The sequence below is a fragment of the Indicator indicator genome, chromosome 6, assembly GCF_027791375.1.
Source record: "Indicator indicator isolate 239-I01 chromosome 6, UM_Iind_1.1, whole genome shotgun sequence".
NCBI lineage: Eukaryota > Metazoa > Chordata > Aves > Piciformes > Indicatoridae > Indicator > Indicator indicator.
The window spans coordinates 37,982,215-38,006,906 of NC_072015.1; the positions used below are offsets into that span (position 1 = coordinate 37,982,215).

At 43.5% G+C, this 24,692-nt stretch overlaps 2 protein-coding genes across 2 annotated transcripts; one reads left to right on the top strand and one right to left on the bottom strand.

Annotated features, from left to right (window-relative positions):
* Positions 1–14,953: 14,953 nt before the first annotated feature.
* On the bottom strand, positions 14,954–22,802 carry NDUFS6 (NADH:ubiquinone oxidoreductase subunit S6). The gene is made up of 4 exons (XM_054381616.1): positions 22,584–22,802; positions 21,814–21,867; positions 17,407–17,529; positions 14,954–15,094 (listed from the first exon to the last, which is right to left on the bottom strand). Exons 1-4 carry the CDS (start codon positions 22,800–22,802, stop codon positions 15,029–15,031), a joined length of 462 nt encoding a protein of 153 aa, XP_054237591.1. The 3' UTR covers positions 14,954–15,028.
* A 172-nt stretch (positions 22,803–22,974) lies between these two features.
* MRPL36 (mitochondrial ribosomal protein L36) lies at positions 22,975–23,695 on the top strand. The gene has a single exon (XM_054381918.1). The coding sequence runs from the start codon at positions 22,975–22,977 to the stop codon at positions 23,296–23,298; it is 324 nt and encodes a 107-aa protein (XP_054237893.1). The 3' UTR covers positions 23,299–23,695.
* Positions 23,696–24,692: the final 997 nt, after the last annotated feature.

Sequence of the window (24,692 nt, forward strand, 5' to 3'; positions counted from 1 at the left end):
CACACTTGCTTACAGAGTTTGATTTACATTAGATGATCCCTAGACTAGAAAAATCCCCTCCACAAAACCAGATGTATTCAGGAGAGCATACTAATCTATGGATAAGAGTGAGTAAAATGAAATACAACAGACATATCCTACAACATAAGTTATTTTTTTTCCTGTCTCCACAAACATGAAATATAGAGGAGCTTATTTCTTCAGAGACTGATCTACAGACCCTTATTTCATCAACACCAAACCCTATGAACGCTCCAGACTAAAATATTTCTACATGATGTCCATTTCCACACCATTATCACTTGACTGTGGAGACTAGTCCTTGATTGTGGCCCACATTAAAAAGGAGAAAATACCAGAAATTCTCAAGAGAGAGAAAATATGTAGTAAAAAAAGTAAATAAATATCTGTGATTGAGAACAGGTGATACTTGTGTTAAGTGATGTTGACATACATCCTATTCCAACGGTGAATAGAATGTTAGGCATATAGTGCCAGTGAAGACCTTTAGACTTGTGGAACTGGAAGGTGTCCAGAGAAGGGCCACTAGGGTGATCAGAGGGCTGGAGCACCTCTCCTATGAGGACAGACTGAAAGAGTTGGGGCTGTTCAGTCTGGAGAAGAGAAGGCTCTTGTGGATTTCCAGTATCTGAAGGGGGCTACAAGAAAGCTGGGGAGGGACTTTTTAGGGTGTCAGGAAATGGTAGGACTAGGGGGAATGGAAAAAAAATAGAAATGGATAGATTCAGATTGAATGTTAGGAAGAAATTCTTCACCATGACAGTGATGAGATGCTGGAACAGGTTGCCTGGGAAGGTGGTGGAAGCCTCATCCCTGGAGGTTTTTAAGGGCAAGCTGGATGTGGTTCTAAGGAATCTCATCTAGTGTGAGGTGTCCCTGCCCATGGCAGGGGGTTAGAACTAGATGATCCTTGTGGTCCCTTCCAACCCTGACTGATTCTATGATTCTATGATTCTATGATTCTATGATTCTATGACTGGATAGCATTGAAGACAATTGGCTGAAAAGCTTTCATTGTTACTGGTGTTGACAGATCTAACCTCTCAGAACACACAGAAGCCTTCAGAGAACTAATATGGTAATATTTAAAGACACTGCTGATGGCAGCATCTCGTTGCTCAGTCTTATTGTTTCCTGCTCCGTTAAAAGAGCGATCAGCATCTGTTATTCTGCCTCCATAAAGGCTTTTGTGTATTGTATCCTACAAGAGTTGTTTTCTTTTGCTAAGATGCACAGAATGCATGATGAGCATTTTGCAGCAATTTTTCAAAACCTTAAAATATGATTAGCTACAGTGACTACAACAACTTAGCATACAGAACATTGCTGTTGCATGCAGAAATGAAGTATTAAGGAGGGAATCCCCTTTGCATACAAGGTAACACATTCACCTTCTTGGACACCATACTGTTGGAAGCTTACACAGGCAGACAGGGTTGTCTGCTGTGCCCTCTAGACCCTCACTCACTGCAGTTCCTATGCTGTAGATTTGTTCTCTCTGCTAGTTCTGTCCCTGACAGACCCTGCACTCATATGAAATTTTATTGAGCTTGGATGTGCTCAGCTAAGTGGTTCAAATCACGTTGTAAGCACTTCTATCTCTGTGCCTTTTTTTCACTCCTTTGCAAATATTTGCATAATCAGACATAGCTTTTTATTTCTTTTTCATTCTGGTAAGAGTTTTGCTTGGTGTCAAGCCTTGCCTAATGAGAAGCCTCCTTGTCTGACAAAGATTTCCTCATTTGGAACAACTTTGTGAAATCTGCCACCTAACTATTTCTACTATATTGGTGTTGGGACAGAAAAACACTTGGAAATGAAATGTGTGAATCAAGAAACCTGATTTGCTGTGTTACACCCATTCCAGTCAGAGGAAGAAGCATGTGAAGCTTGCTTGAAAGAAACATGTCTTCAAACTGTCTGTGCTTCATCCAAGGTCAGAATTATGAATAACCTGAGACTTATTTGGTCATAATCTCCTCCTTTCAAAAAGAAAACAAACCTTCATACTCAATGCTCAAATTCTTGTGTTGCTGAAACAGGTCATCTTAGTAACCAACGACAGTTTCTTGGCAGGTCAGTTATTGGTATTTTAGGGAATCTCCAGTTTGGTCTGCTGTTAATTTTGCATGCCACCCTCTTCTTAATTTTTTTTTCCCCATAACCTGATAAAAATCAGTACATTTGCAAACTGAGAAGAAGCTGATAATATGAATATAGTATGACCTGAATAAAACTTTTTTTCCCCCCTACACTTCTATATTTCACAGTCTCCATATACTTGCTTACCTCTATTTGGGCCTTTTCCATACAATTAGGTTTATGCAGGTAATAGGGAATTGCTTATCTGTCTCCTGTCAAATTTATTTTGAATAACTTGAATAACAGCCCTGTCAGGCTGTGCTGCCATCCAATGAGATCTGGACAGGTTGGAGAGCTGGGTGAAGGCAAACCTCATGAAGTTCAATAAGGACAAGTGCAGGGTCCTACATCTGGGGAGAAATAACAACAGGCACCAGGACAGGTTAGGGGCTGCCCTGCTGGAAAGCAGCTCCACAGAGAAAGACCTTGGAGTGCTGGTGGACAGCAAGTTCTCCATGGGACAACAATGTGCCCTTGTGGCCAAGAGAGCCAATGGGATCCTGGGATGTATCAAGAAAAAGTGTGTCCAGCAGGGCTAGGGAGGGTCCTCTCCCCCTCTGCTCTGCCCTGGTGAGACCACACCTGCAATCCTGTGTCCAGTTTTGGGCTCCCCAGTTCAAGAGAGACAGAGACCTGCTGGAGAGAATCCAAGGGAGAGCCACGAGGATGCTTAGGGGACTTGAGCATCTCCCCTGTGAAGAGAGACTGAGAGCCCTGGGGCTGTTTAGTCTGGAGAAGAGAAGACCGAGAGGGGATCTCATCAATGTGTATAAATATCTGACTCAAGTGGACAGGGTCAGGCTCTTCTCAGTGGTTCACAGTAACAAGACAAGGAACAATGGATACAAACTTGAACATAGAAGGTTTCATCTCAACGTGAGGAGAAACTTCTTCACAGTGAGGGTGACAGAGCACTGGCACAGGTTGCCCAGAGAGGTCGTGGAGTCAAAAACTCACCTGGATGCATTCCTGTGCACACTACCCTAAGTGATCCTCCTTTGGGAGGAAGGTTGGACCCAATGATCTATTGAGGTCCCTTCCAGCCTCTGATATACTGTGATACTGTGAAAATGTGATAACTGAGAACCTTTTTAAAGGTGTTTAAAATTTCAAAGGAAATAAATCGGGGGTGGGGGGGTGGACTTGATGATCTCTGGAGGTCCCTTCCGACCTCTGACACTCTGTGATTCTATTACGATGGTATCATCCAGCACAGGAGAGGCATAATGCCAGTTACTTCTTCAAAGACATGGAAAACCTGAGAAGTCACTGTAATCCAGAGTGGTATTTAAGAGAGAAAGCAAAGCTAAGAAAAGCAGCTTCATTCCAGAATCTGGTACAGTATCAAGTGCACCACAAAAGTAATACTGACAAAAATAACACTACAGTAACCTTTGCAAGCTGGGACTTAATTTCAAATGGAAACAATCCTCTTTTATTTTCATCCCCAAAAGTATTGCAGATTTCTCTTAACTGAGAAAGTGAGAACAGAGAGCAAGTCCTCTAATTGCTCACATCCAAAGAGATGACATTTTTGCCCCCTCCTTTTTATTTCAGTTTGTCTGCCTTTGTTAGGCACCAAGCAGATAATAACAATTCCTCATCATGATAAACATCAGGATTTTAGGTTTGGTCGTTTCCCACTGTAGTGGGTTGAAGATTCACCCCAACATTAAATTTGCCAGACCAGCCCATTTGGAAGCAAATGAAGCTGTACTTACAAACAAAACTACCATCTACAATGGAATGTAGTGAATATGTACAAAATATACAGTACTTACAATATTTACAGGTACTTACAATATTTACAGGTATTTACAATCAATAAACAGCACAAGAATCCCCCTGGCCAAAAACCAGGAGAGCTGCTAGAGCTTCTCCCCCCCCCATCCCCTACTCCCCTCCTTACCCCCATTGGACACAAAAGGGACAAGAGAAGGAGCAGAGAAGTTGTTGTAAATACCAGTGACAACAAAAGCAATGCAGTCAAGGTCAGTAAAGCCAGGAGAAGCATCAGCCAGAGCCAAAGCAAAAAGAGAGAGATTGTTTTCATTACAAGCTTATGTTTGTTATCTGTCCAATGGATTCTTCAGAACTTATCATTATTTTCCTTTCACACCCAATAGTGATTTATTTACATTTTACCACTTTCTGTTCAAGATCTGCGGAAAATTTTAAAGGTACAGCCTAAAACTACCACACCCACATTGCTACAAAGCCAGAGGTTCTTTTACAACAGCAAAGTTCAAGTTCCCATCATAGAGACTACTAGAGTATTTTCATATGAAAACAAAGTTCAACTCTTTCCTACACTTTGCTCAGGACAAGGTCTGGAAGGTATTTTTAACAGCACCACTGTTCAATGGAACCAGTGTCTCTGACCTGATACATATTTCAGTTCTGCAGATTAAGAATGGACCACTGCAGTGATTACAGAGTCCATGATGGTTTCCAGTTTACAGTCTTGTACCAATAAATACACATTTTGGAAAACATCAACCTTAAAAACAGAGTCAGGAATGCTGCAGAGTTTGCTGCATTCCTTGGTATATCACTTACACCGTGAAGTCCCCTTTGCCTGGCTGAAGTCCCCTTTGCCTGGCTGAATCTGTCAATAGCTCCCAGTCACCAGATCTTATCTTTTTGTAGCCAGACTAAATATCCTATTACCAAGGTTTTGTTCCCTGCATTTGTACTGGTAGACCCCAATCAAGGCATCCCTTAACCTCATTTATGAGGAAGTGCAAAGATGAAGCTTGTTAGATCTCTCACTACACAACACATTTTCTACTCTCGTAATTAGTGCCACGGCTTTCTCTGAACGTTCTCTAATTGAGCAAGATTAATTAATGAACCACAGACCTCAAAGTGGACACAGTATTCAAGCAACAAATGCACTCATGCCAATTTGAGAGAGATATGCCTACTTGACACATGCCTCTTTATCCCTCCAAAGTTCACACAAGTTATTTAAGACAACAGAAGTGGAAACTCATAGCAATCTGATGATCAACAAGCTCCCCCAGTTAAATGTGCTGGTCAAAGTCTCCTGTTACCTGAAGTTACTGTGGCTGCTACCATCCCTGGAGGTGTTTAAGGCCAGGCTGGATGAGGCTCTGGCCAGCCTGATGTAGTGTGAGGTGTCCCTGGCCATGGCAGGGGGGTTGGAACTAGATGATCCTTGTGGTCCCTTCCAACCCTGACTGATTCTATGACTCTACTGACACAGGATAAATTGCAACGCAGGCTGTTAGATATCACTACACAAAACTACAGGAGGCAATGAATAATTTCACCTAGCTGTAAAAATTTTGTTATGAAACATGAGGTAGTTTATTCTATTAGCAGGAAAAAAAATTACTGAAAAGCTATATATTATATACAGATTGGGCAAAACAGACCAGTTCTTTCCATGGACCAGTGCTTTCCTAGCTGAATTTGATGCCTGCTGTCTGTCAGAGCATAGACTACCTGACCATTCAAGAAAAAAAACACTTGATTTATTTTTAACATGGAGAAGTAAGGCTAAGGACATGTTAGATGGGTAGGACTGCTTTCAGAATCACATAGTACTTTGTCACCAGTAATCTGATACAGGTGTGCTCCATCTCAAGCCTGTGACTTTGGGATTAGCGTTTGTTTCTGAACTGAAGAGTAATAGAGTAAAGCCTTTCTGCAAAGCCTCTGGGGTTGTTTGTTGTTGTGTATTATTTTCCCCTTTTGGAACTGCTACAAAGTGTCCTGCTTAAATACTTGTGATAAATAATGTTTTTCCTGAATGAAACGTTTAAAATAAAAGTGGATGAAGCACTTAGTGCCATGGTTTAGTTGATTAGGTGGTGCTGGCTGATAGGTTGGACTTGATGATCTTGAAGGTCTTTTCCAACCTGGTTATTTCTGTGATTCTGTGATTTTTACAATAAATATGGACAGCATCCTACCTTTTTCTTCTGCATTTCGTTGCACTGAAACTTGTTCAGCTTTATCCCAACTTTGGCTGGGTAAGCAGCAGTGAATGGTTTCCCTGCTGAATCCTCTTTACTTAACAATCCTTCAGCTCTTCAGTCCTTGGCAAACCATCAGTAGCTATCACATGGTTTTTTTAGGACATTGAGCTAAGCACCATAGGGTTGAGAGAGGAAACTGGAAAGAGGAATGAACCCTTTCAGTGCTGAATCTCATTTTACGTGGATGTTTTCACACCTAAGGATTAGCTACTCTTTACTACATGTGAAACATGAAGTGCAGCTCACTGATTCCACAAGACTTTCGTTTCTGACTCAAAATACGGACTACTAAATCTCACCTCCTTATCTTCACAGAAATCAGAGGGTATTACATTAACACTTTTAGCTTTTTCAACCACCACTTCTAATTTCATCAAAAATACATCATGGTAGCTTGACATTGGCTGCTTTTCCTATAACTCATGTTGATTGGCACTAATTATACAACACTTCTTTAATTCATTATTAATTAGGTCTCTTATTATTTAGCCCAGAAGCGATGTCAAGCTGACAGACATGTAATTATCCAGGTCATGCCTTTTACCCTCTTTGAACGTTGGCATGTTAGCCATATTTTGGTGCTCTTTCTCCAATATTTCAAAGCTTATCAAAACTCAACATTAATGAACCAGGAAGCTCATTGGGCACTCCTGTTGAGACTAATTATCAGGGCATGCCAATTTAAAAATGACTAAATTTAGCAGCTACTAAAGAGCAACCCTTCCAGTGCCTGCTACTGGAAATTATCTAATTGAGTTCCTATTATAGAATTATATAATAACACAAAGTCCAGAGAAGGGCCATGAGGATGATCAGAGGGCTGATGCACCTCTCCTATGAAGACAGACTGATAAGAGTTGGTACTATTCAGTCTGGAGAAGAGAAGGCTCTGAGGAGACCTCATTGTGGCCTTCCAGTATCTGAAGGGGGCTACAAGAAAGCTGGGGAGGGACTTTTTAGGGTGTCAGGTAGTGACAGGACTAGGGGGAATGGAAAAAAGAATAGAAATGGGTAGATTCAGATTGGATGTTAGGAAGAAATTCTTCCCCATGAGGGTTGTGAGACACTGGAACAGGTTGCCCAGGAAGGTGGTGGAAGTCTCATCCCTGGAGGCTCATAAGGCCAGGCTGGATGTGGTTCTAAGCAACCTGATCTGGTATGAGCTTGAGACTGTGTCCTCTTGTTCTGTTGCTGGTTGCCTGGGAGAGTAGACCAGCCCCCACCTGATAACAACCACCCTTCAGGCAGTTGTAGATGGCAATAACATCTTGCCTGAGCCTCTTCTAACACCCCCAGCTCCCTCAGCCTCTCCTCACAGGGCTGTGCTCCAGACCCCTCCCCAGCTTCGTGGCCCTTCTCTGGACACCTTCCAGCATCTCAACATCTTTCTTGAATTGAGGGCCCCAGAACTGGACACAGTACTCAAGGTGTGGTCTAACCAGTGCTGAGTACAGGGCACAATGACTTCCCTGCTCCTGCTGGCCACACTATTCCTGATCCAGGCCAGGATGCCATTTGCCCTCTCGGCCACCTGGGCACACTGCTGGCTCATCTTCAGGCGGCTGTCAACCAGCACCCCCAGGTCCCTCTCTGCCTGGCTGCTCTCCAGCCACTCTGTCCCCAGCCTGGAGCATTGCATGGGGTTGTTATGGCCTATGGGTAGAACCCAGCACTCAGACTTAAACCTCTTGCCTTTGGACTCTGCCCATCTATCCAGCCTGGCAAGGTCCTTCTGCAGAGCTCTCCTACCCTCTAACAGATGGACACACAACATTACTTTCTTCCCTACAGATAACGAACAGATACTTAGGGCTAACAATCCTGTTCCATGCCACCATTTCTGCTGCAGTTGCTGTTATCTCAATATGTTTATAAATCCATTTTTTTAGTATATAAACCACTTTTCTGAATGTCTTTTCAGCAGCTGATGCCCAAGGACCGTTTTAACATTTCATAAAGCTTGTAAAGAGCACTGCAATCCAAAGATTACTTCCCTAAGCCTAATTAGTTACTGAATCACAGGTTTGCTACCATTTGCAGACAATTTAGAGAAGATGCATCTTGCACTCTTTTCTCCTTTTCTTAATCAATTCCTTCCTAGAAACAAAGATCCGCCTTACTTAAAATTCTTGAAATTGACTCTACAACAACTCAAAACTTAGTAAATAGTCAGAAAAAACCCTCGTTAATTAATTTGTGTGTTTGTGCTCCTATGTCTTTTGAAGAAGAAATAAACCCAACCCAACCAACCAAAACATTCTGTCCTAATATACTACACCAGGCTTCTAAGCTAATTTTTCCCCTCTACTTTATATCTTCAGTAGAGAAAAATTTTAATCTTAGAAAGTTATTAATACCAATGAAAAGTCATTGGCTTAAATATTTAGACAAAGTTAATACACATGAAAATGACTCACTATTAAGAAATATTTTAAGTGAAGACTAGTAGAGTTCATGCAATTTTTTTACCAGGTTAAAATACTATAAAGTCGCAAATTTCCTCTTAGAGCTTTCTTCTGTATTTGTAATTAGTTCAGAATAAAGAGGTCTCATTTTAATCATTAATGACTGTAGTGAAAGCAATCTAGACTTCCTGATCCACATAACATTGAGAGAACCTAGCCAAAGGATTGCCTGCTTAGATCACTTTAATTGATGTGTTAAACCATTTAACAGTTTCAGAAAGAAGAGGGGTTTGAGTTAGGCAGTCTTGTACTGAAGTAGGAGATAGGCATTTAGAGGCTGTTTCAAAGAGACAGCTTTATTATAAGATACACATCAATTTGTCAAAGACTTAGTCATTAATAAAGGGATGGCAGGGGAAGCAACAGAAACATGGAAGAGAACAAGAATGAAAAGAGGAAGAAAGTTTAAAGACTAAATATATCCAAAGCCAAACATTTTAAAAGGTGGGAAGATGCCTACAAAGCTGCAGCTAATTTTATGAATTCTGCAATGTTTGGTCTTTTCTCCCAGGCAACCAGCAACAGAACAAGAGGACACAGTCTCAAGCTGTGCAGGGGGAAGTTTAGGCTTGATCTTAGAAAGAAGTTCTTCACAGAGATTGACTATTGGAATGGGCTGCCCAGGGAGGTGTAGGGTCAACATCCCTGGAGGTGTTTAAGAAGAGACTGGATGAGGCACTTAGTGCCATGGTCTAGTTGATTAGTTAGGGTTGGGTGATTGGTTGGACTGGATGATCTTGGAGGTCTCTTCCAACCTAGTTGATTCTATGATTCTGTAATGTATTTGAACTTCATTACCGGATTCACACTGCTTAGGGATAAGAAATTTTTGCTTGAATTCTAGCACTCATTAACATGGCATCTCCACTAGAAAGTGTCATTGATACCATTTGGCATGGTAAACACTTGCCAGTATGTCAATAAAAACGTGTGCACAGCAGGCTGATGGGGAGGACTTCCTAAAGCAGGGTGTTGTATCAGCAGTAGATGTATGGATAAGTGCAGTTAAGCATATTCCCACAGCATGTGCATCCCTGAGGGATGCTAACAGCCTGTTAGCTAACAGCTAACTGAGGGAAACTAGCAGTCTCTTGCAAATAATGAGAAGAGATTTAAGGCAATGCTCCCAGTGCCCCATTACATCATTCCCAGATTGTACAGACTACATTCCTGACTCCTCTGTTGCACTTCCAAAATCTGTTTTTCCACATGGCAATATTTGCTTTGTCAGCTCAACTTTTGACACCTGAGGACAGAGGATTTCAGATGGTGATGGATGGCAATGCAAAGCCTGAATAATCAATAACAACTGCAAAACTTTCAAGTGGAAAAAAAAAAGAAAAAAAAAAAAAAAAAAGAAGATCCTGAAGCTGTCACTTAAATTTGTCATACCTCAATACATGAGCTCCATGAGCTGCTTTACACATGGAGAACTTGACAATCATGTTCCACTTACAAACCTTCACTGGAATTAGTCAGTAGAATACGGTTTGGGACCCAGAAAGCTTAGAGTAAAAGCTGTCAGTTGCTGCACACACAAGGTCTTCAAAGCATATGTTTTTCCACATGCTGCAAGTACTAGAAAAATGCTTCGCAAAATTAAAAGCATGTGAAAGGACGATCAGCCAAATCAGAGTGACGTTTACAGCAATGATATATATAATGTTTTTAATTCTGCTTTTCTTGTTCTACTATATTGCCTCTGATCATGAAAACTGAAAATGTTATTCTTCCCCAGTTACTCGAGTCTTGATGTACCTCTGGAGAGGGAGAAGCATGATCATCTGTGCTACGAACTTCATGACAACGTGAACATAGCGCCATTTCCCCCGATCAATCTATTCCATTGGCAAGACTGAACTGCAAAATCATAAAATCATAGAATCATAGAATCAGTCAGGGTTGGAAGGGACCACAAGGATCATCTAGTTCCAACCCCCCTGCCATGGCCAGGGACACCTCACACTACATCAGACTGGCCAGAGCCTCATCCAGCCTGGCCTTAAACATCTCCAGGGATGGGGCCTCAACCACCTCCCTTCACAACCCATTCCAGGCTCTCACCACTCTCATGGGGAAGAACTTGTTCCCAGAAGTTCTTCCAGCCTCAATCTCCCCACTTTCAGCTTTATTCCACTCCCCCTAGTCCTATCACTACCTGATAGCCTAAAAAGTCCTCAAGATATCCAAAATATCCTAAAATGTGGTCCTCAAGAATCCCTGACTTTAGACCACCACAGAAAGATTGAATTGTCTCTCCAACCAAGGCGACCAATAACAAGGAACAAACAACGTGGATATTATAGAATCAAAGCTGCCTACTTGTTCTGGTTTGAGGCCAGATAGATCCTCTCTTGCCCCGAGAGGGACAAAAGAATGACACACACAAACGAACTGGGGAGTGATGGAAAGTTTAAATGGAAAAGCAATTGGTGAAGCTACAGAAACTACAGAGCATAGTGGCAAAGACATCGCAAAGCATAGAGAGTCCCTTACACCACACCCAAAGACCTCCCAACTCTTCCCTTCTCCCCACCTGAGGGTATACCCAAAACCCTCAGGGCTCTTTCTCACACCCCCTCCCTTCCCCCCCCCACCCAGTAGGCTAGTCTCAGGCTGGCCAGGTCTGAGTCTGCCCCTTCCCTTCTCCTCCTGGCATTATGTCTAGACAGGCCTAAGAGGCCTTGAGATACTCCCCCACCGTTACCTGATAGGGAAGCATCTCCCACGGAAGCAGACAAGGAAGAGGAGGAGAATGACTTTGCAGATGGAGTTATAGGGTGCAGGATTTCTGGGTAGAAATACACCGTTCCCTGTGTCCACCTTACTGGGTTGGACACTTGGGACACCAGAGGTGTAACTTATGTAGCAGTAACAGGAGGCACCCAGCCTAAGCTGCCACACTACTGCTATTAAGGTATCTTGCATTTTATCTCATACTTGCAACAGCATTACTAAAAAAGTGCAAGTACTACAGGTAGGGCAGAGCAAGAAGTAGTGATACCATTTGCTGATCTGGAGACAAGCAACTTCCAGAGGACAATCAGATGCCATGCAGTTGAAAGAAGTTTTTTTCAAAGGTGCATTTGCATACTATGCTGTAGTCATAGTAGTGCTTTGTGCTCTTGTCAACACACAGATCTCACCTGATAAATTCACTTTAGTTACTTTTTAACTAAAGGACAGAGAGCTACCAAGTAATATGGGGGAAAAGATGGAAGGTCCTTATTTGGTTTGGAAGTTTAAATACAGTGATTTTCATCAAGAAAATCTTAATTTGAGTGGCAACAAAAAGAGAGTCTCAGTTTTTTAGTAGGTAAAGGCAAGATACTGTTGTTAAGACAAGCTGCCAGGTCCAGCTGGGGAGCTGTAACTAGTGGAGTCCCCCAGGGATCAGTGCTGGGTCCAGTGCTGTTCAACATCTTCATCAATGATACTGATGAGGGGACAGAGTGTCAGCTCAGCAAGTTTGCTGATGATACCAAACTGGGAGGCTTGGCTGAGACACCTGAAGGCTGCACAGCCATCCAGTGAGACTTGGACAGACTGAGAACTGGGCACAGAGAAATCAAATGAGGTTCAACAAGGACAAGTGCAGAGTCCTGTATCTGGGGAGGAAGAATAAACTGCACCAGTACAGGTTGGGAGGTGATCTGATGGAGAGCAGCCCTGTGGAGAGGGATCTGGGAGTCCTAGTGGATAACAAGTTATCCATGGGACAGCAATGTGCCCTTGTGGCCAAGAAGGCCAATGGGATCCTGGGGTGTATCAAAAAGAGTGTGTCCAGCAGAGCCAGGGAGGTTCTCCTCCCCCTCTACTCTGCCCTGGTGAGACCTCATCTTGAGTACTGCCTTCAGTTTTGGGCTCCCCAGTTTAGGAGGGACAGGGACCTGCTGGAGAGGGTCCAGCGGAGTACTATGAGGATGATTAGGGGACTGGAGCACTGCCTGGTGAGGAGAGGCTGAGGGACCTGGGGCTTTTTAGTCTGGAGAAGACTTAGAGAGATTTAATCAATGCTTCTAAATATCTGAGGGCTGGGTGTCAGGAGGGAGGGGACAGGCTCTGCTCACTTGCTCCCTGTGATAGGACAAGGAGCAATGGATGTAAGCTGCAGCACAGGAGGCTCCACCTCAACACAAGGGAGAACTTCTTTACTGTAAGGGTCACAGAGCACTGGAACAGGCTGCCCAGAGAGGTTGTGGAGTCTCCTTCTCTGGAGACTTTCAAGGCCTGTCTGGATGTGTTTCTGTGTGACCTGAGCTAGATTGTATGGTCCTGCTCTGGCAGGGGGGTTGGACTCGAGGATCTATTTGGGTCCCTTCCAACCCCTGACATCCTGTGATCCTATACACCAATATAGAATACTTCATTATTCCATAGTGACAGGGTAGAAATTAATGCTTGCACTCCAGTAACTGGAGACTATAGCTCCAGTCTGGGATGAAGAACAAACTACTGACTGACAGAATTTTAAGTCTGAAAGTTTTATTCCGTATTGCTTTCTAGTCTGAATTTGTTGTCTGAGAAATGCTGATTTGATACTGATGTATTTTAGTCTGTCTTCATAGATACATTTTCACATACACCTGCTTGTGACCACCACAGTAAAGTTTCTGCTTTCCCTCTCTTCTTTTTCCTGCGTATCAAGACTGGCCTTTTCACAGGTTTGTGGATGGTGTGTGGCTTAAAGTCCAAGGCTACATGTAGACAGCCATTCACAACCAGCTATACAAACCTAGCACACAGGAAATAAGGAGTAAAGCCTCAAGTTTGTCTATGAAGATCACCAGAACAAAGTAGAGACCTTCTCTGTTTCACAGGCGGCAACAGCTACATATATCACAAGTACTTTAGGGAGAATATCCAAGAACAGCATTCCAGAGCTGAAACCAGTGGGGTGGGATTTGTCTGGGTCCTCAGCAGATGACGTGCCAGTTTCAACATCATTAATTTATTATGAGCAGCAGTGATCCAAGCAGATATATTATTCATAAGAAAATCAAAGGCCCAAGAAAGAGGACCACATACAATGACTTGTTTCAGGTCTCTGCAGAGATGAGTGTACCATGAGAGAGCTGTGCCAGCCAAGACACTCTACAAAACTGGCAGAGAGACAGGCTACAAAGCAACCATAGTTATGCTTACAAACACTGCATGCTCAAGTAATTATTTTATACTTAGAGCATGAGATGGACCTACCAGAAGACTATTTATAATGTCACATTTATGCTCAGTCAGCAGATCACATGCATAAGCTCAGACAGGCTGAATGGAAGTTACTGGGTTTCACGGAAGGATCCTTTGCCATATATTGACACAAGAAAGTTAAGCAGCTGTAAGCCTTCATAATTTGGTTCAGCTTGATACTGCCACATCAATTTAACTAAACACAAGGCTTAGAATCACACCCCATTAAACTTTGGCCAAACAGCAATTACTACCTGGGACCATGGTCCATCACCAGCATACAGAAAAACATCACTTACTGAGAAAAGATTAAAATGCTCTCTGGAGCAGAGACCAAAGCTCAGACCCTCCTTCTCCAGACACATGTACTGTTTGAGAGTGATGCTTACAGGACAGAATGCTACATAACTGGAATTAAACAAGAATGTAGATAATGTCCTACAAACAGATTCACACAGCCTAGGTGGTGCTACACACAGGTGAATGCTCTCATTTTCAAATCTCTGTATTAAAGGAGCAGAAGCTGCCACCTGTAAGGGAGCAGTCCCTACTTTGACAAGACCCAGATCCTAAAGAGGTTTCAGGGATACGAAACCCAAGCAGAATCAGATATTTAACTCTGATTCTCTCAACTGGAGGAGAAATGATTGTGTATTCCCATTTTGTGTCTGCGAGCACGCACAGATTACCGTTCTGAGGCACTGTCTATTTTAAGTAAGCAGCAAGTACAGCTGCTTAAATCAGAGAAGACAATCCTGCTTCCAGGAGTGTTATAAGGCTGAGTATTATAACATCTTTGTGCTTCCATCTGTGAATCTAGCTATAGATACCAGGCCATGAACAAATTAAGCATGCCAAACAATGTCAAAAGACAAACATCTAATTAATCCCTCCTGTAAACATTTACATCCAGTTCAGTGTTGAAAAGAATCTACCCAGTACAAACCTGTGCTGCAGCCAAACACCACTTCCAGGCCTGCAAGAAGTTGGCCAAACAAGGCAGATTTGTTCCATGAAAATCAAATTAAGCACAAAACACCGTTCAGCTCTCAAACACTTGGCAACTGGGTTTTAAAAAGGTACAGACTGGACATTTCATGGTCAAGACAAACACAAACACTAATCTTGGCTTTCTAAATACATTGTTTATTTGTAGGGAAATGTTAGCATCTGAGCAGAAATCTGCAAGCACACAGGGATAATCTTTCAGTGATGTTTCTGCTTAAACTGAAGTCCGCAGTAGCCACATGTTCCAGTCTTTGTTTCTTTGTCCTGCATAAAATAAAAATACATCAGCTGCTAGTTTAATTTAAAAAAAAACCTGTTAGAAATGACAAAATGTTTCTTACTTACATGTGCCACCTAAAAACAGATTAATATAGATGAAGTACAGAGTTTAATCTTACTTGAAACATGAGTAAGAATGACGGTATGCAGTTCGTGCTTGATTTCTGTAGCCTACACAGCTTCCCTTCTGCCAGCCTTTTAACTACTATCTCAACAATGTCATTTTAAAGTCAAGCCAATGACATCCCTTCAGCAACTATGGATCCTCTTACCAAAAGGGACATCTTAAGTCAGTTCCATCCTATGGAACGATCTTTTCATAACATTAGAACAGATCATGATTTTAATACAGAACAGGATTTGGCATTTCCAAGTTATGTCTTGTCAGGAATTTTGGCCAGTAACATAAGCTGAGCAGGAAGAAGGAAGTTTCAGTAGGATAGTGGGGGAAATTTCTGAAAAAGAAAAGTGTTCTAAAGAAAAGTAGCAGTTACAACTGTGTAAAATTTGATTCTTCTCTCCAAAAGATACATACATTTCTTTTAAAATCTAGAAGTGTTACTGACTATGAGCTGTTGTAAGCCTTCTGAACATGACAAAAGACAAGACAGTTAAATAAGCACTAAGGGATCTTCTGTTATTTAGGAACAGAACTATTTGCAGACATGCAATTAAGTAAACTCATGGTTCCCCTTCTTCATACACAGTATTGGAAATGAAAAGTCCCCCCCTCAAAACTCTGGATTTCATTTGTGAGGAGTAGGGGAAACGAGCTGGTTTAACACCACTCTCTCTCTTTGCAGACATTAGCTTTCAAGATTTAAACTGCCTATGTCTTGTAATTTGATTGTTAACACAAAAAGATCTCCAACACTCACAAAAACTAAAGCATTCCTCAAGAAGAGTGCAATGCAAGCCAAACTAATCAACATAAATGCAAATAATCAGCACTGTGCTCCAGAACTGAAGAAGACAAGCTTCTCAAGTTTTATGAATTAGAGCCTCCAAGCATTTGACTCTGAAGAATGTAAAATAAATCATCATAAAGGGCTTACTTTGTTCAAAATAGAAATGCTGGGAATCATAACTAGGAGTTGCAACAGTGACACCAAAGGACACCGGGTCTGCCTCTATATTCTTTAGGGTATAAATCAAAGTTTAACTGAGCAAGCAGAGATCTCAGGACATCTCCAGTCAGGGTCTACCTGAGAACAGCACCTAAGCAAGAGGTCATCACTGATTCCACCAAAGTCATATGAGAGTGGTCTCTTACTCTCTAGAAGAATGCACTGGAAACTATCACTACTGTGAGGGTAAATATAAAGATAGTAAGATACTGATTCTTATTTGACTCTTTGATCATGATGCAAACTTTCAGATCTTCAGAACTACTGACATTCCCAAAGGCTGAAAGAGTTTTGCTTGATTTTTTTTTTTTAATGTGCAGGATTACAAATAAACTGCCTATTCCTAACAATACTGTAAATGCATTTAAATAACTAGACTAAGTTTCTCAAAACATGGCAAGCACATTATTTCTTGTTCACAAGGCACTGCTTGCTCGTATTGCTTCATAACCTTTCTTTTCCCCACCTGTTTGGGGTTGTTTTGTTTGGGTTTTTGTTTGTTTGTTTCTTAATTATTATTACATCAAACAAATAAAAATCAAAAGTAAGCAATGCCTGGTAACTTCAAATGCAAATCCTCTAGCTCCTCTGAGTAGAAATCTTAATGTTGTATTTGGGGCTCTTCAGCTTGGAGGAGACTAGGAGGTGACCTCATTCATATTTATAAATATGTAAAGGGTGAGTGCCAAGAGGATGGAGCCAGGCTCTTCTTGGTGATGCCCAGTAACAGGACAAGGGGCAATGGGTGGAAGCTGAGGCATAGGAAGTTCCATGGAAACAGGAAGAAGAATTATTTCACTGAGAGGGCGACAGAACAGTGGAACAGGCTGCCCAGGGGCGTTGTGGAGTCTCCCTCTCTGGAGATATTGAAAACCCACCTGGATGAGTTCCTGTGTGACCTGGTATAGGTGATCCTGCTGTGGCAGGGGTGTTGGACTGGATGATCTCTCAAGGTCCCTTCCAGCCCCTAACATTCTGTGAGATTTTAACATCTCGGGTGGTTAATTATAGAATGCTAGGGGTTAGAAGGGACCTCCAGAGATGATTGAGTCCAACCCCCCTGCAAAGCAGGAAAATACTTTTACTTTGTTAAACACATCAAAAAGTACATCATTTTACAAGCAATAGCTAACAGGCAAAACATGCTATACACATATCAGTAGATATTACCAAGTTTATGTATACTTTAGGATGTCCCAAAGCTCCACCACCACCATCGCACGATATCACTCTGCTTTCAACTTCACTCACAGGCTGCTCTGCTATCAAATCAATTGCAAAATTCTTGTTCACCTAAAAAAAGATAAAATAAGCTTTCAGATACCTTCCTCACTCAGGCAGAAAGCAATTGCTGGTTACTACCTCCTCAAGGGGTTCCACTGCAGCCATCTTGAGAAGTTTCTATGTAGGTTTGATTCCCTTCACCTTCTCCACCAACTCTTTGGCTGTTCTATAAGCCAAATCAGTGAATTAGGCATGTTAAACTGTGTAAAAGTAATCCCCTTCTTCTGATACACCAGCCACATGGGTGCTCAGGTTTGCAATGTGACCTAAGCAGCTTCAGCAGAAAGGGGAGCACAAACAAATAGCCAAGAACAGAAGTTAGTTTATAAACATGTAAAGGGTGAGTGCCAAGAGGATGGAGCCAAGCTCTGCTCAGTGGTGCCCAATGACAGGACCACAGGCAATGGGTGGAAGTTGAGGCACAGAAAGTTTCACACAAATATAAGGAAAAGCATTTTCCCTGTGAGGGTGACAGAACACTGGAACAGGCTGCCCAGGGAGGTTGTGGAGTCTCCCTCTCTGGAGATATTCAAAACCCATCTGGATGCATTCCTGTGTGATCTGGTGTAGGTGATCCTGTTCTGGCAGGGGGATTGGACTAGATGATCTTTCGAGGTCCCTTGCAGCCCCTGAAATTCTGTGATTCTGTGATTAGTTAACTGCCTCTGTACTGTGTTTCAGTGACTACATGATAAAATTGCAAAGGACTCACTGCTGATAAACCCCAAAATAAGGACAAGTAAGGTCAGGAGCGAGATAAAACAACTGCTGGTAATTCAAAGCCACTCACCCTACATCTTGTTCTATCACTGCACAAAAACCTCAGGAAAACATGGATGTGGTGTTTAACAGCAGCCAGGAAAGGAAAACTGGTCAGCATTAGAAAATAGGAAAATCTCTAAATGTCACTACACCACTCTCTAAATCCATGCTATGCACACTTCCTGAATTTGCACATCACCAGCAAGTAGAGGTTTTTCCCAGAGCACATCTACGTGACCTGGCAAATGTATGCACCTCTGGACAGTCCTGCAACACAGCAACTTACACCCCAGCAGGACCTACAGCACCCATCCAAGGTGCTTTCCTCCCTCATCCACACCAGCCTGTTCCAATCTGCTCCAAAGCAGCACTGAGCAGACAAACAACCCTCAGGTAAACATCTTCCAAGAGGGGCTAGCTTTTATAAAGGTGATGCTACACATGCAAGAGCATAAAATACTGTGCACACCCAAGAGTGGCACTATTTTAGGAAAAAGCATGAAGATAGCTAAGTGTCCATTAAGCAACTCCCTGAGAATTACAACTTTTATATACTTCTAGCACACAAGAACCTAAGTTCTTACAGCAAGCCGCCAAGCCTCCCTAAAACGTGCACTTTCTGTGCAGCAGTGGAAAAGTCAGTTTTGCCAACAACAGGAATGCATTTACCTACAGAAGATCATAGGTGAATAAAGTTAACAACAACAACAACAAAACTTCCAGTACTGAAGCAAATTGGCAACCATCAAGAACCTCACTGCCTGGGGTCTGTGTCCACAAGTTATATTTGCCAGTCTGCAAGGATTTTTACTGCTGCTTTCAGCAATGCTCAAAATTGTTCATGCCATGATAAAGAAGGAAGGAGTTAGCACCACAGTGAACCTTTGCTTCAACATGAGAACTCCACTCTTCCCAAACACAAAGGTATTTGTGGAGAAGGGAGGAAGCCAAAACCTCTCATCCACTGTACAGCTATGACTTGTCTGTGTTTCAGCCTAATAAACAAGAGAGTCTAGGAATTCACAGGGAAAACATGCTATAAAAATAAAAAGACTGAGAAAAACTAAGAGGAAAAAAAAGATGTGGTTTCAGTTACACTGTGTCCTTTCTCTTAAAGCACAGTGGCAGTTAGTAGGAAGGAGCTGTTTTCCTCAGCACATCCAAACACTCCTTGCCCAATGCATAATTCAATGAGCAATTTTTTTCCTGAACATAATGCCAGTTTTACAATCCCACTGCAACTTCTACCTACTTGCTGTGCCAGTACATGGTCTGGGAGGCCAAGAGATAAAACTGAACTTGGAACTGACCCAAGTCCAAAGATCCAGAAGGAAGGCAGCAGGTTTTATTTACAAACAGACCAGCTCTGAGGTCAGTCCCCCTCACAGTTTCAACTGCTGCACCAGCCTAACAGAAAGGGTTGAGCTGAAGCAGGAACTGTGGTGTCAAATTAGGTCCTGCTGCACCTCAGGGATTGTACAAGGGTAGGATGAGCCTCGTCAGACTACAGCAGATGCAGTTTAAGAGTTGCCATGCTCAGGTTTCTCACAGCTACTTGCTTTAGGCCTTTGAAGGAGAACACCAATTCCCTGGTTCTGCACATCCAGTGCAGAGAGTAGCTATTTTAGCTAAAATCCATGGATTTCATTAACAATTAGGCTGGCAGAAATAAGGGGATGTCATGGGCTGAGTTGAATCTGCTGCTGATAAATTTAATACCGTGCTGCAGTCATGCCAGCTTCAAAACCAAAGTGGTGGCTGAAGCCAAGTGTTATGGGGCTTGAAGTTCATATTGTAACATGAGAGGCTTCCTGTTCTGGTTGTTTCCTTCCAGTTTCTGGGTTTGAAGTGCTGTTTTTTAACACTGGGCTGGCTGTGAGTCAGGGAGCAGGGGACATTGCTGGCTTCTGCTGCTGCTTCTGCATTTTGCTGTGCTTCTCTGCAAACAGGCTAAGGTAATTGTGCATTGTACTACCTCATTTTTCTCATTAAAGCTCTTTATCTCAACTCTTTATCTCCACCCAGAGAGTTTTTTTTTTTTTTGATGTTACTTTTCCTCACTTCTGTGTTGTTAACCCATTACAATATCAAAACTCAAAAATCACCCTAATCAGTTCGGGTTAATTTAGGAAGGGAATATTTATACACAACTACATAAAAAAGTCTACCACACTACATATGCCCCTACTATCCATACACCTTTATACCATTAACACTAAGGCACTAATCAGATGATTGGGCATTAAGGAATACGATTTACTGAAAAAATCTCCATTTCTCTCCCAAAGGTCAGCAGACCCCCCAGGGAGCTGTGCTGCTTGATCATTAGAGATGACTTGGTGCTAAAGGACTTCAAACTTCATGTACCCACTCTATTGATAAGCAGAGCAGCAACAGGCCCATAAGATAACTTCCTTTTTCCAAGGGCTTGGTAGTGATAGGATGAGAGAGAGTGGCTTAAGGTTGAGATATTAGGAAGAAATTCTTTACAGTGTGAGTGGTGAGATACTGAAGCAGTTGAACAGGGAGGTCATGGATGCTCCCTCCCTGGCTATGTTCAAGGCCAGGCTGGATGAGGTCTTGAGCCATTTGGTTTATAGGAGAGTATCCCTGCCCATAGCAGGGAGGTTGGAACTAACTGATCTTTAAAGCCTCTTCCAACCTAAACCATTCTATAAATCTATGAACTTCCCTGCCAGAGCAGGTTCACCTACAGCAGGTTGAATAGAATGGCATCCTGGTGGATTTTGGATGACTCCAGAGATGGAGACTTCACCATCTGTCTGAGGTGCCTGTTCCAGTGCTACACCGTCCCCAAAATAAAGAAGCTCCTCCTCAAGTTTAGATGGAGCTTCCTATGCTCAGTTTCCTGTCCATTACCTCTTGTTACCTGTTATTGGGCACCACTGAAAAAAGACTGTCCCCACCCTCCTGACACCCATGTTTAGGTATTTATAAGCATTGATAAGACCCTCCCTCAGTCTTCTCTAGGGTAAAAAAGCCCTAAGTCACACAGAACCACAGAATCAACCAGGTTGGAAGAGACCTCCAAGATCAAGTCCAACCAATCACCCAACCCTATCTAATCAACTAGACCATTGCACTAAGTGCCTCATCCAGGCTTTTGATAAGCACCTCCAGGGACGCTGACCCCACCACCTCCCTGGGCAGCCCATGCCAATGGCCAATCTCTCCTTCTGTGAAGACCTTCTTTCTAAGATCAAGCCTAAACTCCCCCCTGCACAGCTTGAGACTGTGTCCTCTTGTTCTGTCACTGGTTGCCTGGTAGAAGGGACCAATATCCACCTGGCTACAACCACCCTTCAGGTAGTTGTAGATGGTAAAAAGACCACAGAGTTTCTTCACAAGAGATGTTCTAGTCCTCTAATCATCTTCATAGCACTTGGCTGTCAAGCAGTTCCCTGTGCTTGAAATGGGGAGCCCAGAACTGGATGTAAGACATCAATATCAGGTATAAAAAACCCCCCACAAACCATCCCCTTTCCCACAAGTAAAAGTAGAATGAGTTACCTCCTTTTGTCGTCCAACAAATCTAATTCTTCTATAATCCTTTTCATCATATACCTAAAGTATAAAAGAAACTTGATCTTATTTAAAAAGGAACAACCATAAACAAAGAACACAAAGGTCTGCAGTACTGTCAAGTTGCAATAGTTTAGTTTCCTTAGTTTGAAGTATTGCCATCATCTGACAAGTATATACTGCACAGAAAAAGTAGTCTCTCAAACAAGAAAATAAATTTCAGGTTGGAAAGCAGAAAAGGGAGATGTGTTTTAGAGCCAGCAAGCAGAAGCCTTAGGCCTGACTACTGAGGAGAATGCAAGTTTTATTGCTTACAATGCCATTCCTTGATTCCGGGCTGTTCTCTCAAAGAGGGAACATCAACCATGCTTCCCTTAGATCGACACAAGGTAACACACAAGCCTCTCTAGTTCTCGCACTCAGATCTTTACGTTAACAAATAGATAAAATGGAGCTACGAGGCACTGACACCAGAGTTTCTCTACCTGCCAACTCTTCAGCTACGTCAAATGGAGACCACATCAGGCCTTAATAGCCCTGTTCCTAATCAACGAACTTGTTTTTTGAAACCGCTCGTACCTTTCGCCAATGTATCATGCGAGAACGTTAATTTCCGCAGCGAGTACCAAGTGGAGAAGCGCAGCAGAGCGCCGCTTGCATTTTCCCGCAGGCACCGGCACATCAGGAGACGCGGCCCGGACGCGTCCGCCCGCCCGCCCCGGTTCGCCTTCCTCCCCATCCTAGCTGCGCGCGCTCACCTGTCCCGTGTGTGTCACCAGCTCGCCGGTGTTGGAGGCTCGCACACCGTAGGGTCGAAAGGAAACGGCGCCGGGGCGAGAGCGCAGCGAGCGACCCAGCGGCAGCAGACAGCGGAAGGTCGCGCCGGGCGCCGCCATCTTGAGGCGGCCACGTGACCAGCGCCTCAGCGGCCGCGAGTCCTGCCCTCGCCCCGCCCTTCGCCGAGCGCGCGCGCGCATGCGTGCCGCCGGCCGCCGCGGGGAGCGGGTGGGTTCCGCTGTTAGCGAAGGGAGCGGCGGCGGTGCCGGTCAGTACCCGACGCCTGGGGACGTGTGGAGGTGGCGCAGAGAACGAGACGGGTGCCCTCGCTGCTGCCCTCACTAGTGCGCTTGCTCCCGCAAGGCGCGGGCCATGCTGTCCCTCTTGGCCAGGGCCGCTGCTGGGCCTCTCCGCTCGCTAGGCCGCTCGGCCTTCTGCTCACTGGCCCCATGGTGGCGGGCGGCGGCGCTGCCCGCGCCGGGGAGCCGGACGCTGCCGCCGTGGTGCGGCGCGGCCGCCCCCCGCGCCCTGCTGGCCGTTCCGCTGCCTGCTGCGCTGTTGCCGCCGCTCCTGGCGGGGCTGAAGACGAAAACCTCGTTGAGAAGGCGTTGCAAGGACTGCTTTATCGTCCGGCGGCGGGGCCGGCTCTACGTCTACTGCAAGACCAACCCTCGGCACAAGCAGCGGAAGCTGTAGCCCCGGTTCCGGGAGCCTTTCCCGTCTGGAGGCGCCGCGGCGGGGCACCGAAGGCTAGAGACATAGGGCTGCGTGCTTTGTCTGGCCTCGAGTCCTGCGTTCTCCATCCCTGACACTGAGACCTCTCCCTCTGCCCTGGCTGCCCCGCGACTCCTGAGAGCTGGCTGCTGGGGACACAAACGGCAAACTGGTGTAGTGTTTCGTCTTAACGCTAACGTACGACGAGTTATGTTCTTGATGGCCCTTGTCGTAACTTCAGACCATGGATGCTGAGAAGCGGCATGGGAAGAGACAACTTTCAGGACCTCTTACAGTCTTAGCCTTGAAGCCTTAAAAATCACCTCACTGTTAGTAAGGGCAAACCTGAATCATTGGACTCAAATGCATTTATGTTTAATTAAAGCAAAATGAAAATAAATACCGGTGATCGTGCATTATTACAATATACAATGAGTCTTTAAAAACTGGCTTTTGAAAGCGGTGGTAACAGAACCAATAGTTTTAAACTAATAGTTTAATCGAAAAGTGATGTTCTAGCTTTTGGCTTGGTTCATAGGTAAGGTAAAAGTTTTTTTAGCTACTGAGTTGTAACAGACTTAGTCCTATGTAGCTTTAGTAATGCCAATGTAAATAACTCTTGCTGCATATCAGTGTGGGTTTTGAGGGGAGATGGTAGTGTTTTAATTAGTATAAAGTAACGACTTCTAAAAATGCCAGTGTCTGAAGTCATCATTTAATGATAAGTTGCCCATTCACAGCATTCAGAAGTTTTCTTGGCCTCGTCTTCTTTAGGAGAAGTCCTCTCTGATGTTGCTTGTGTTACCTATTCTACATTTTTCCAAACCTTAACCCAAATAAAAAGGCAGTACCTAGGAGTTGTTGCCTCTTGCATGGAGTTTGTAAACCATTTTGTATAGGTGTCAACAGTAAAGAAGATAAAAACAGTGATTTCAGATTCCAGGTAATTTGCAAAGCTTTAGGGTTGAATAAATCAGTGGGGCTTTAGGATTATCCTTTTTATTTTTTAATACAACTTTTATTGTGTCCATTGAAACAGCTTACAACCTGATCTAGGTGAACCTTTTCTAGCAGTGGAGTTGGGTGAGATGACCTCTGGAGGTCACTTCCAAACCCCATCATTATGTGACCTCCTTCTCATGGGGACAATGTCTAGGGAATAGTAATGCCTCAGAGGTCACATAGCCAAGCATGCCACTGAACACAAATTCTAATGGACTGGTACCCAAAAATACTACAGTGCTCAGAGGCATTCCTTATGCTTCTGAATGTGCCTGTGCTTGAAGCAGGTAAATTTGAGATCTTCCTGTGAACCACAAGTTCTCAAGGTACCAAACTAAACTTTTGGACAGCTATCAAGTTTCTGCTACAAGTTG

What these genes read in the sequence shown, in the direction of transcription:
- NDUFS6 (XM_054381616.1), bottom strand. Translation starts at nt 22,802, where the DNA reads ATGCGCGCGCGCGCTCGGCGAAGGGCGGGGCGAGGGCAGGACTCGCGG. An exon ending in TTGTTGGACGACAAAAGGAG is followed by an intron (nt 17,530 to 21,813) that starts GTAACTCATTCT and finishes ATCTTTTTTTAG; the next exon opens with GTGAACAAGAATTTTGCAAT. An exon ending in CTAAAGTATACATAAACTTG is followed by an intron (nt 15,095 to 17,406) that starts GTAATATCTACT and finishes TATTTTATGCAG; the next exon opens with GACAAAGAAACAAAGACTGG.
- MRPL36 (XM_054381918.1), top strand. Translation starts at nt 22,975, where the DNA reads ATGCTGTCCCTCTTGGCCAGGGCCGCTGCTGGGCCTCTCCGCTCGCTA.